Here is a 12,207-nt window from a genome sequence, read left to right on the forward strand (position 1 = left end):
AGTATACGCAACAAACTAAACAATAATTTTATTTTATATATATTGCTTTATTTAGCCATATACACATACATTTTTTTTCACTAAATATCTATGTAGTTTGGAACCTGAAAGCAAACTAAGAGTTTAAACTTGTTGTATTTGTATTATACTGTTCAATGATATTGTAGATTAATTATAGTTTGTGTACATAATAGCTTAATCTAGTATATTTTTAATTTAACTTAGTATGTAACTTTTTTTTTCAAAAAGTTTTTTTTTTGTCGCAAACTTTATAAAATCAACGAAAAAAATTGACAAACTTTGAAAGTTTTTCTTTTGATAAAAGTTAGCATTTGCAACAAAAACTATTGATGTAGATAGTTTATATTTATTTATCAAAAATGTAGTTATCTATAGTTTTTTTTATTTTTGAACCGTGTTTAGAAATTTCGTTACTAAAATTTTTTTAGTAGTTCATTGTTAAAATCAATTTATTCTAATCATATAAAAAACACATCTAGTGTTTTTATTTTTAATTTAAAAGTTAGACTTAGCTTAAAACTTAGGTAATTTAGGATAAAAAAAAACTTAGATAATACTTCTTCTTAATAATAAATTTAATTAAAAATTTGTCGGTAAAACACATTTAATTGGTTCTGTGTTTTAAATTTACAATTAGCATCCATGACTTTGTGAAAGCTTTGTGTTCAACTTAATTTAAAAATAGAAGCTTTTCTACTTGAACGTATCTAAAATAAAACTAAAAAACTTTAAGCAGAAGAGTTAAAGGTTATTTTATAAAGTTTCAATAACATTGTTTATTATTGTGCAACATTTGTTTTGATAATAGATTGAGACAAATAAATATTTACGAAAGTTATCATGACAATGCTAGATGCGGCGTAAACGTTCAAATAGATCACTATTATAATAAAGAAGTTTTAAATTAAGCTTTTTAAAACCAAACATGAAACTTGGAAAAATCTGAGCGTTTTTTATAGTTTATATAGTATGTAGCTATTCTGCCTTTACTTTAGATATTATTAAACTCTGTCTCATTTTACTTTTGATAAAACTATAAATCTTCAATATACCAAGTCTGAAAACAATAACAATAAATCAACAATTATAAATATATTTAGCGAAAATGTTTTAAATAATATGAAATAATAGTTGTCTAGTGTCTTTATATAGACTTAGGTAGTTAAACCTTAAAGGTTTTTATTTTTTAAAGATATTTTTGTAAGAACATTACAAATGTTACAATAAGCACATACTTTTACAAATTTATTTTATATAATTTTGAAACTGTTTATTTTCTTATATTAAACAAACAAGATTTTTTAAGTTTTTAACAGACTTGTTTTTTCATTGTTTTGAATAAATTACAGATTTGTAACCTACGCTAGTAGCTTGAACAACATTGTGTTTTATAAAATTTGAGTTTAACACAAGATTTGTTTGTTCTAATAATGAATAATTAACTAAGCACTTGCTACAATGATACTAGCTTAAATGTGTCAGAAATTAAAATTGTTTTTGTGTTTAATTCATTTAAACAACTTAATAAAATTCAATGAAATTTAACTCTGTGTTTTAATCTAAGTTTTCTCGAACTTAAAAACTTCACTTATTGAGAATTAGTACAGAAATTAAACTTAAAACAATTAAATTTTGTATGTTAGATCGTAACTCCTAACAAAACGAAAATGTACGACGTAATAGTTGTTGGAGGAGGAATTATAGGTCTTTGGACAAGCTATCATCTAGCCAAAGAAAACAAAAAAGTTATTTTACTTGAGCAAGTAAGTCAGCTTTAAAACTAGTAGCTGAAAAATATTTATTTTTCTCGCAATAATTAAAAGAATAAAAGTTTATTAATTAGTTGAACACAAGTTTGAAAAGCAACAACATTTTCTTTTATAACAGATATTAAACGATATTAAACATAGGTGTACTGTACAGTTGTAAAATCAATGAAAAAAACATAAAGGATAAACTTTTTTACTAAGTCAAGATTAGTATTTTAAAACAAAAAAATTTTTGAAACTTGTTTCAAAAATAACTAGTTAACGTTTTTATAATTTATAAATAAAAAACAGTTTGAATGCAATCATTCAAACGGATCAAGTCATGGTTTTTCTCGTCTCATGAAACACTCACACAGAAAATCACAGTGTTCTGATCTTTACCCTGAGAGTTACCAACTCTGGCAGGAACTTCAAAAAGTTTCAGGAGAAACTATGCTACTGTAAGTGTAAAAATGAAACTATGCTACTGTAAGTGTAAAAATGATACAACTAGAATTCTAGAGTATATTAAACACAAAAAAGTTGTACTTATTTATATTTCATCTTTATAGTAGCTTACAAAATGCTTTACAAAGTTTCTTTATAAGTCTTAGTTGTAAAAATCAAAGTATTTAATATGTGTTTTTAACACATTGTTTTACAACCATTTCAGATTTGATGCTTGGGCAACTAGTTACCTTTACAAAGTTCTAGTATAAAACATATGTGAAACTAGTACTTTATGTATAGACCGAACACTACAACATTAGAATCAAACAATGCAATATTTTATATGTTTCATGTAGATTTATGGCCACAAGTTGTTAGGTTAGATAAATGTGTCTTAAAGTCTGCCAACTTCTAAATAGCTCTTTTTATTTTGTCAACTAAAAACAACGGCGAAAGTCTGTAGAGCAGAAGCCTGGACTCTCGTATGCCGTGAGACAAGCTCAAGTTTACAAAAGAGTTGATCATACCAATTCGGTCAGAAGCTTGTGGTCTAGTGATCGAATTGGTATGACCAACCCTTTTGTAAACTTGAGCTTGTCTCACAGCATACGAGAGTCCAAGTGTCTGCTCTACAGAATTTCACCGATGTTTTTCTTGATTGTATTTAATACGAGCGTACCAGATGTCTTGCCTAGTGGACAATGTATTGATATTGCACAGCAAAATACAATGCTAACGTCACTGATCAATAACAGCAAACGGTTGCTTAATGCAAAAGCACTATAAACCGTTTGTAGATTGAAGACTGCAAGTTTTTCAGTAATGACTGGCTAATGAGTCCTTAAGAGGACGAGACCGGTTTCAGTCTACCGAAGCTTGTGGTCTGATGATTTTTGTTTTGAATGATATGTTTCTTAAACCAAGACGATTAAATAGTAACTTTTAAATAGGGCACTTTTAAATCTATCAAAAAAGGCTCTTAAATTTATACCATTACAGCTTTCGATAAAATATTGTGTAAGTAACGTATAACAGTAAGGTTTTTGAAGAAAGAAAATGAGAAAAAATCATATTAGCTTTTATTTCGAATTAGTCATAAGCTTGAATAACGGAAACCACAATCGCAAGCTTTTTCTAAATACATTTTGGACGTACTAAAATACAATGAAATAAATATTATATCTTAAATAGTAAGACAAGTTCAAGGGTTGTTAACAACAAGTGTTGATTAGACAACAAACTCCCGGTAGACTAAGTCCTAGTTCTCGTTCTTGTTGAATCTTACCAGTCAGTCGTTACCGAATAAAATTTCAGCTGTCTGTTTACAAATAGTAATGATGTTTTACATTAAAGCTAATGTTTACTAATATGATTAGTGTTGCCAGCCTTATCTAATTTCAATCCAACGTTAAATACATTTTCCATTGGAAAGACAGCTTGTACGCTTGTTCGTGAAACAATCAAACTTATCGTCTAGAGTCAAAGCCTTGACTTTAATGGTTCGTAAAACAATCTTAATGTTCATTGGTACGATTAGGTTATTAAACCACAAGCATGCAGTAGAATGAGACCTAGTTTTGTTTTTATTGACGCTTATCATTCCTTATTTATGTACCGCTTGTAACTAAAAATGTATAGGTTACTCATTTTTTTACTTTGATTTTACTACATAAAAATTTTCAAAATTACACTGAGTTTCATTTTCAAGTGATAAATATTAATAGTTTGAAAATATTTGGTTAGTAAACAGTTTTTAAAATAAGTATAAACTCAATACATGAACTTAGGATTTAGATAAATACAAACTTTTAGACTTTAGCAAGTAAAACTTAAATAAACATATTTTAATACTAAATTGTTAACAGTTTAGCTTTTCAATTTAATGTTATTAGTGTATTTAACTTTGGATGTTCTTCCTTAATGATGGCTGTAGAGTTTGCTCCGTTTACATCGTTTCAAAACTTTAAAGTTTTGTAGTCTATCAGAGTTCTGACAGTTTGTGCAGTTAAATAGGTGGTTAAACATTGCGCAGTTTTTATCTGTTACACAGTGGTTTGCAATTTGTCCGAAGACTTGTCGTGATGACTCTCCATTATAAGAGATGCTCTGATCTGCAGAATAGGTGTATCTACGAATGACATTAGTCACAAAAATTTTCGAGCCTTTACTTTTGTTGCTGAAGTAGTCAGAAACTTTTTTGCTGGTGTAGGTAGCTTTAAAAACAATATTGCGTATTTGAAATATATATACTATTTGTTTTGGAAATTTTAATTAATAATTACCAACGTAAATTGTTGTAAAATAAGAGAAGCTTACGATGTCTTTCTTCTTTTCTTTTTTCGTGTTAATTTTTTGGTTTTGTTTGAATGTTGAGTTATCGATTTCACGTTTTCCAATAAATTTCTAATATTCTAGTAATAATTCTACTAATTTTTGTAAAAAACTTTAGTCAAACAGGTCATTTGTCTGTAATTGAGAAAGAATCGACTGGTCTTTTGTTTGATGATCTTATTGTTTCAATGCGAAAGAAAGCTATTTCGTTTGAGTATTTACCTAGTAACAAAATTGGAAAAAAATTCCCTAATCTTAAGTTTGGTTCAAACTTTGAAGGTTACTTTGAAGATAATGGAGCTGTACTTAAAGCTAACTTATGCAGAAAAGTTCTATTAGTAAGTTAAGATTTGTCTTAACTTTGCAATAAAAACTAAAAGTAAAAAAAATCAGTCTTAATCAAAATTTAGTAATGCTATTAAATTGATAACAAATTTTTCATTTGTTTGTATTTTACTTTTAAAACAAAAACTAATGTAAACTCGAATTAAAAAACAACTTTTATTTAAACTAACAATAGGAAAATATTAACTCTTTTCTATTTGAATTCCGTTTTAATAAAAATCGCAGCTAGGTAAGCGCATTTAACCGTAAAGCTAAGTAATTACCTGATTTTGTAGCAAACAAATTTTCCAATGTATATATTTTCAACTTGAATTGATTTCTGTCTTAAATCTGTTTTGACCGTATATCTAAGTTAACTTGTTCCTTGATACTAGTACTACTTCATACTATAAGTAGATAATTTACTACTTATACTACCTACTTCATCAAACATTTTATTTAAACTAAAACCTGATTTATTTTAACATTTAAGTATAAAAATTTTGTAAGTTTGACTTAATACAACTTTTATTAGCTTCCGAAATTTATAAGTGTCTAAGCTAAAGTAGTAGAATCTCGTTTATTTTCTTAATTTATATTTTATAAAGTTTTTAATGAAAAAAGCGGAAGACTAAAAATCAGTAATCTATATATAACCTAATTTATTATCGCGCCATGTCTCTGTTTTATAATACTTTAAAGTATAACAAATAATAAACTTCACCACACGACCATCAACAACAGTTTCCGATACCACCTATGGCCGGTTTCGTCCTTATTAGGACTTATTAGGTAGGCATCGAGAAACAGCTGTTTAGTTTTAACCGAGAGGTATTAAATAATATGCACTGAAGCGATCTTGTGAGTAAAGTCCAAAAAGTTGACGCAGCCAAATTGTTTACAGTCCAACGTCTAAGACAGCTTTTTGTGAGAATTTAGTCTACGCTCGTTTGATCAGTTCTAACCAGTAGTTATTACGGCCTTAATCAACAAAGATGAGATGTTGATCGTGATACTGTAGTTGATGGTCGCGTGGTAAAATTAAATATTTATTATTGATGGCGCGAAACAACTCAACTTTGTTGATGATGGTCGTAATAAATACTAGTATTTTAAGGTAATTAAGTTTTCAATCTTAACACGCATACACGAATTCGGCTGATTGCAGCCTAATTATAATATAATTTAAAACCATTTTTTCTAGTTATTAGTATAAATTCTACGTTTGTAACTCAATATTTGTTAACTCGATTCATTTTAAGTATGCTGTTTTCTAACTTAATTCATTTATTAATCGGTATAAGTTTAATTTATTTTTAGATTAGTTTTGAACTAACTTCAACTCTCAGTTGTCAATTCTAATTTTAAGGTCTTAACTTTAAATCTAAATTAAAAATTAAAAGGTTTTTTTTCTAAGAATAACTATTAAAATTATTATAAATATTTTATTAAAAATATTTTTTATTTAAATATATATTTTATTTAACTATACTGTTCGACATCGTAATACGTATAAATTTTTTAACTAAATTGAATTTCAAAATAATAGAAACAAATCAAGAAGCTAGGAGTACTAGTTTTAGAAAAGACGAGGGTTAATAAAATTGAAAGTACGTTAGATAAAGTTGAAGTAGAAACACAAGATGGAAAACTGTTTTTAGCTAGTAATCTAGTGCTGTGTTGTGGAAGTTGGATTAACAAAGTGATAGGCGCTATGAACTCAACGATTAGACTTGAAATAGAGGTTTCAACTTTTAAAAGTAAAACATATATTGTATAAAAAGTTTTAAGTTTAATTATTGACAAAAAAGTTTCATAAGAAGTAATAATGATTTCCGTTAAAAATGAAATACATATTTTTTTAATAGCCAGTAAAAGTCGTTACTTACTATTGGAAAGAAAAAATGAAAATGAACTATTCACGTCACAACGGATTCCCACCAATGATGGTATATAAGAAAAACTACCATGTTTATTCAATACCTTCCGATGATATACCTGGTTTTCTTAAGGTTTTCATTAGACTATAACAAATTAGGGACATATTATAAAGTTTAAATATATTCATTTCAATTTTTTTTATGGTAGCTAGTAAAAAAGCACTTTAAATATTAACAATAAGTTACCTTAACAACAAACTTATTTTTGTGAAGATATGTTACCACTATCGTCATAAAGTTGACCCAGATTTGTTACCAACTCAAACAAACAAAGAACTTGAAAAAAACGAAGAAAGACGCAAAGAAGAACTAAGAAATATAATCAAAGAGCACTTTTCAATGATTGACACGAAGCAGGAACCAATTGCTGAACCTGCTTTTCAAACGGTGTGTTCTTTTTTATTTTCAAAAATTTAAAAACCCTGTTGTTTTTATACTATAAATTTTTTAGACAACCAAAAACAGTAACTTTATTTTGACAAGACATCCAATATTTTCAAATGTCATAATTGGTGCAGGATTTTCAGGTAAATTTTTACTATACATTTTTATGCTAAAAAAATATTACAAAACTAAATAGGACTCTCGACAAAACTTAGTAGTTTAAACAAAATTTATAAAAAGGTTAACTTTTTTAAAAACAATTAGTTATTATTCAACAAAAAAAAGTTTCGAAAATTTTAACATCATAGAAATACAAAGTAACTAAGTATTGTACTATTAATATTATTTTTTTTTATAAACCTGTCGTTAGAAATTCAATATCGTAATCTATTAAAAATTTTAAACAATTATACTTTGCTTATGCAATTTTTGTTGTTTTAACTTTAAATTTGAATTTTTTTAACACACTTTTTTTAGTTTCATATAAAAAAAAGTAATTATAAGTTAAATTTATTTAGGCTGTTGCACAAAAATAAATAAGTTTTGATGTGGTACTTTAAAAAATTACATAAATAATACCAGACTACCAGATGTTGTTAACGATAAGGTTGTTATGATTAAATTTAGAAGTTTATGATTATGCTGTCAGCTGCAGATTCAAGGTTTAGATTACTTGATTATCAAAAACTTTAGAATAGTTGCGCAAAATAAATATAATAAACTTTTCGTTACTCACTAGGGTAGGTGTCAAATTTGCACGAGCGGAGAAAATTGCACAAGGGGACTAAACTGCACGAAGATACTTTTGCACAACGACACTTTTGCACGAGGGGACTAAATTGCACTAAGACACTTTAGCACGAAAACAATTTCTCACGAGAGAACATTTTTGCACGAGCAAACAATTTAGCACGGATTGAATTATTTTTTTTTTTAGTAATTAAGCAAAAAAAAAAATTATAAGTTAGTTTTTTTATTTGTTTTATTTTACTATCACTGTTACCGCTAACCCTAACCCTCGGTTGATAACTTTTTTTTTTCAATTTTTACTATCACTGTTACCCTCAACCCTTACCCTCGGTCAGTAGCTTTTTTATTTTTAATTTATTTATTTTTATATATTAATTTTTCTTAGTTTTATAGTAACTTTTACATATATATTTTTTAAATTTTTAATTTATTTGTTTTTCTGTTTTATTTTATATTTTTACTTTCTGTTTTTTTTTATTCTCGTGCAAAAATGACCCTCCGTGCAAAATTGTAACTCGTGCAAAATTGTTTTCGTGCAATTTTGTCCCATCGTGCAAATTTATCTTCGTGCATAGATATATTCGTGCAAAATTGACCCTTCGTGCAATATTGTCTTTTTGCAATTTTGACCCGTTAACACTGACTTATATAATAAAATGTAACATATTGGAAAAAGTACGAAATTGTTTCAAATTTAAAACAGTTATATTTTATTCAGTTAACTAAAAATACTCATAACTTTTTTTTCAAGTTGTAATTTTTTTTTAATTAAATGACGCTTAAATTTTTTGATAAACTGCTTTACTTTTTAAATAAGGTTGTCACTTTTTGCAACAAAAATGTCGCCTGAATTACATCAAACCAGCCGGATTTTGTTAAAAGTCATAAAAGTGTTTAAAATTCCAGTAAACTCTGTCATTAAAATAACTTAACTTATAATTAAAAAAAACTTTTTTAAGATAAAGGAAAAGCACACAAACTATCCTGAGTTTTATAAAAAATAACTTAAACAAGACAGGTGCATCTAAAGTTTTTTTTTTCAAACTAGCCTAAAATACTCTGAGTGACGAGGCAATTATAAAACAAAATATTAAATTAAGGTTTAACTTTACTTTTAACAAAGACAAGAAAGCCTTGTTAGTTTTAAATTACTAATAACCAATCAGTTGAAAAAAATAATCAACTAAATTTCAGTTAAGTTTAAAAAAAAGCTGGCCTTAATTTTTTCGGGAAACCTTCAAACAAGCCCGAAATTTGAGTCAAGGTGGCCACTGTTTTTTTTTTAGAAACTAATTTCATGCTTTCTAATTGACTTCCATTGACTTCCAGCTTTTGTAAAGCACAAGTTTTTGGTATCATTTTAGTAGAAGTCTAAATTTTAGGTTAAAAAATTCTTCTTAAGTATAAAGTTACCAAAAACATATTTTAAAGATACATTTAATGTGTTTTATAATAAATAAGGTTATAAGTATTACATAATTTTTTGAACCTAGTAGTTATTTGTCTTTTGTAATATCAATTTTATTGGTTTACATGTAAAAAAGTTTCAAAACTCAACGTTATTTTACCTAAGTTTTAAAATTCTAGGTTAAACAGCCACCCTACCGAGCATTGTAACCATTATAAATTTTTAGCAAGCATTAAAAATAAACTAAAATGGTTTTAATAAAGCAGTGCTGTTTACGAGGCAAATAATTACTTAAAATAACAGAATAATAAAAATATTTTAAACATTAGTGAAAGTTAAGTTATTAATTTTTATTCGACTTTTTTTTTTCTATACAACAAGTAAAAGTTTACAAAAGTAATTTGCCTAAAAAACAAGCCTAAAAAAGCAACAATTCTATACTATTAGTTCATTCATTCAATATCATTTTTAATGCTTGATAGTAAGACAAAACTGTTAAAAATAAAAGATTTATTTAATTTTTTAGCATATTTCATGGGCCCAACTAAACAGTATAAAACTTACTTTTACAAAAAAAAATTTTTTTGAATTGTTTGACATGTATTATGGTAAACCTAACATAAATAATTAATAACATTATACAGAAAAACATAGAAAAAGCTGAAAAATCAATAAAAATCTATTAGTTTTGTTTATAGATATAAAGAAGTATTTATTTCTTTGATATATAAACTTTTTTTTAATATGAACAAAACCAATAGCTTTTCTTTTATTTGTTAATTTTTTGTTTGTGCTTCTGTTTAATTTGAGGAACTGTTTTTCTTGAGAGAGGAACCATGTCATATTTCATAATACAAAAAACATTTCAGTAGTATAAAAATAATAAAAGTATAACACTTTCTAAATACAGGTCATGGATTTGGTGCGTCCCCTTCAGTTGGAAGAATTTTAAAAGACTTAGTTCTTAAAGATTTACGTGTTGAAAGTTTTTGCTGCAAAAAATTTCCGATTCAAGTTAAACAACCTAAAGCAAAAATCTGAACTAAATTTAAGTTTTTTATCAAACAACAGTTCAGTTATGTTAAAGACTTACTTTACTATTTATGGTTGAAAAAACATTTTTTTTACTGTAATCAATAAGAATTAAACATTTTATAATGTTCTTTCATATAAAACAACTTTTCTCAAATAATAAACAGCGGTAAATATAAGCCTAGTAAAATTATTGACAAGTAATAAAGTTAATATAGAAGTTCAAACTTTAACTAACCTAATTAACAAGTTACTTATGATTAACGTCTTAATATAAAACAGCATTACAGTTTTAATGATAAATAGCAAGAATTAGCGTAGAAAAATATGACAAAAGTGGACACGTGTATATATTTCTTAATAAAATACATTTTTTAAAGGGTAGTTTACATTATTTATAAATGGTTTCAAACAATTAATTTAAGATTATACATATTCATATATTAATCAATTTTTCATTATTATTTTTATTTTAGTTAGTAAACAACATTAAATAAATAAATAAACTTAAAAAAGGAGACTCGTTTAGCTAGTTTTTGTAAACAATTAATAAAGTTTTCTTTGAAAACTAAAAACTTTTATAAAAAAAAAAAAAAACTTAAAGTACGTTTTTAAAATTATTTGATAAGCTTTTAAGTAATTTTTACCAGTTTTGTAGTATACAAACACACTTTTTTTTTTCAACTACATTAGAACAAACCTGTAATAAGTTTGTAAAACTTTTTATTTTATAGCAACGCTTTAATTTTCAATATATTGATTATTAAGCATTTGACATGGTATTTTAAACAAGCATCTCAATTTCTGAAACATTAACATTTTGTTTTATTTTTGTGAAAAAATTTATTGTTTTAACACATTTAACTTTATCGAAACATAAAAGTATTATTGATTGTTGAAGAAACAAATAGAGATCTCCACTTTAAAAAGGAGAACAAATATACTTTTTTTTAAAGTTTACTCCTTAGAAAATGTTTCGCTCAAAGAGCTCATCAGTGTTTATAAAAACAAAATAAATATAAAAAAACATGTACTTAAAAGTCATTGAAAATGGTTATTTTGTTACATAAGAGTTTAGTTCAATTATGGATAGATAAGAAAAATGTACAGTACAAATAAAATTTTTATTTCAAGGTGCAAGTTAATCAACTAACTTAGTAACAAATGATAGAATTTAATTTTTTTAACTCGATACACAATTTTGGTGCTACAGGACTCTAAAATTGACTAATTCTTGATAAGCAGAAATATATAAGGTTTAAACACTTTAACATAAATTGCTTGTTTTAAGATTAAGAACTATGCAACTAAAAATATATATATTTTTTAATTTCATAAAGTTTAGTGTCGTCGTGTTGTTTTGCATCAAATTAAGTTATAATTTCGTTGATAATAGCTAAAATTAGTAAATTGTATTTTTTTCTGCAGATTGTAGTAAATTTTGTAAGTAAAAATTAATGAACCAATAATGTTTGACTGCTAAAATAATATTTTAGATTGCATAATACTAAAATATTATCCAAATTAATGATTTACTAACTTTAATTCAAAAGTTTAACGAACTTTGAGTTTACGAACTTAAACCTAAGCTTTTACTAGTCTTTATAAATTTGTGTCACCTTTTCATAAGTTAAAGTTGTGACTTTTTTGATTTTTTTTAACACTAAGTCTGAATTTATTTTAAATGATAGTAATCCTTTATCAACTTCTTTAAAAAAATCTTCTGACCTTGTTTAGTAGTCCTGGACAAAACGTTAAAAGGTATCCGTGGTGTGCGACTCAATAGCCGAAAGGTTCTTCGTGCACTAGGTCCTAGGAC

General features: G+C 26.0%; 1 protein-coding gene across 1 annotated transcript; it reads left to right on the top strand.

The window, feature by feature from the left end:
- The first annotated feature begins 1,688 nt into the window (after nt 1–1,688).
- LOC145842911 (peroxisomal sarcosine oxidase-like) lies at nt 1,689–10,397 on the top strand. The gene is made up of 8 exons (XM_082950385.1): nt 1,689–1,784; nt 2,082–2,230; nt 4,669–4,852; nt 6,424–6,618; nt 6,743–6,886; nt 7,028–7,201; nt 7,266–7,341; nt 10,267–10,397. The coding sequence occupies exons 1-8, from the start codon at nt 1,689–1,691 to the stop codon at nt 10,395–10,397; spliced, it is 1,149 nt and encodes a 382-aa protein (XP_082806511.1).
- Nucleotides 10,398–12,207: the final 1,810 nt, after the last annotated feature.

Source organism: Thalia democratica, chromosome 8 (assembly GCF_965202585.1).
Source record: "Thalia democratica chromosome 8, ktThaDemo2.hap1.1, whole genome shotgun sequence".
Taxonomy (NCBI): domain Eukaryota; kingdom Metazoa; phylum Chordata; class Thaliacea; order Salpida; family Salpidae; genus Thalia; species Thalia democratica.

Bases quoted from the DNA above. Each gene is read 5' to 3' on its own strand.
- LOC145842911 (XM_082950385.1), top strand. From the start codon at position 1,689: ATGTACGACGTAATAGTTGTTGGAGGAGGAATTATAGGTCTTTGGACA. The intron at 6,619-6,742 runs GTTTCAACTTTT...TTTTTTTAATAG, and splicing joins CGATTAGACTTGAAATAGAG to CCAGTAAAAGTCGTTACTTA. The intron at 7,202-7,265 runs GTGTGTTCTTTT...TAAATTTTTTAG, and splicing joins CTGAACCTGCTTTTCAAACG to ACAACCAAAAACAGTAACTT.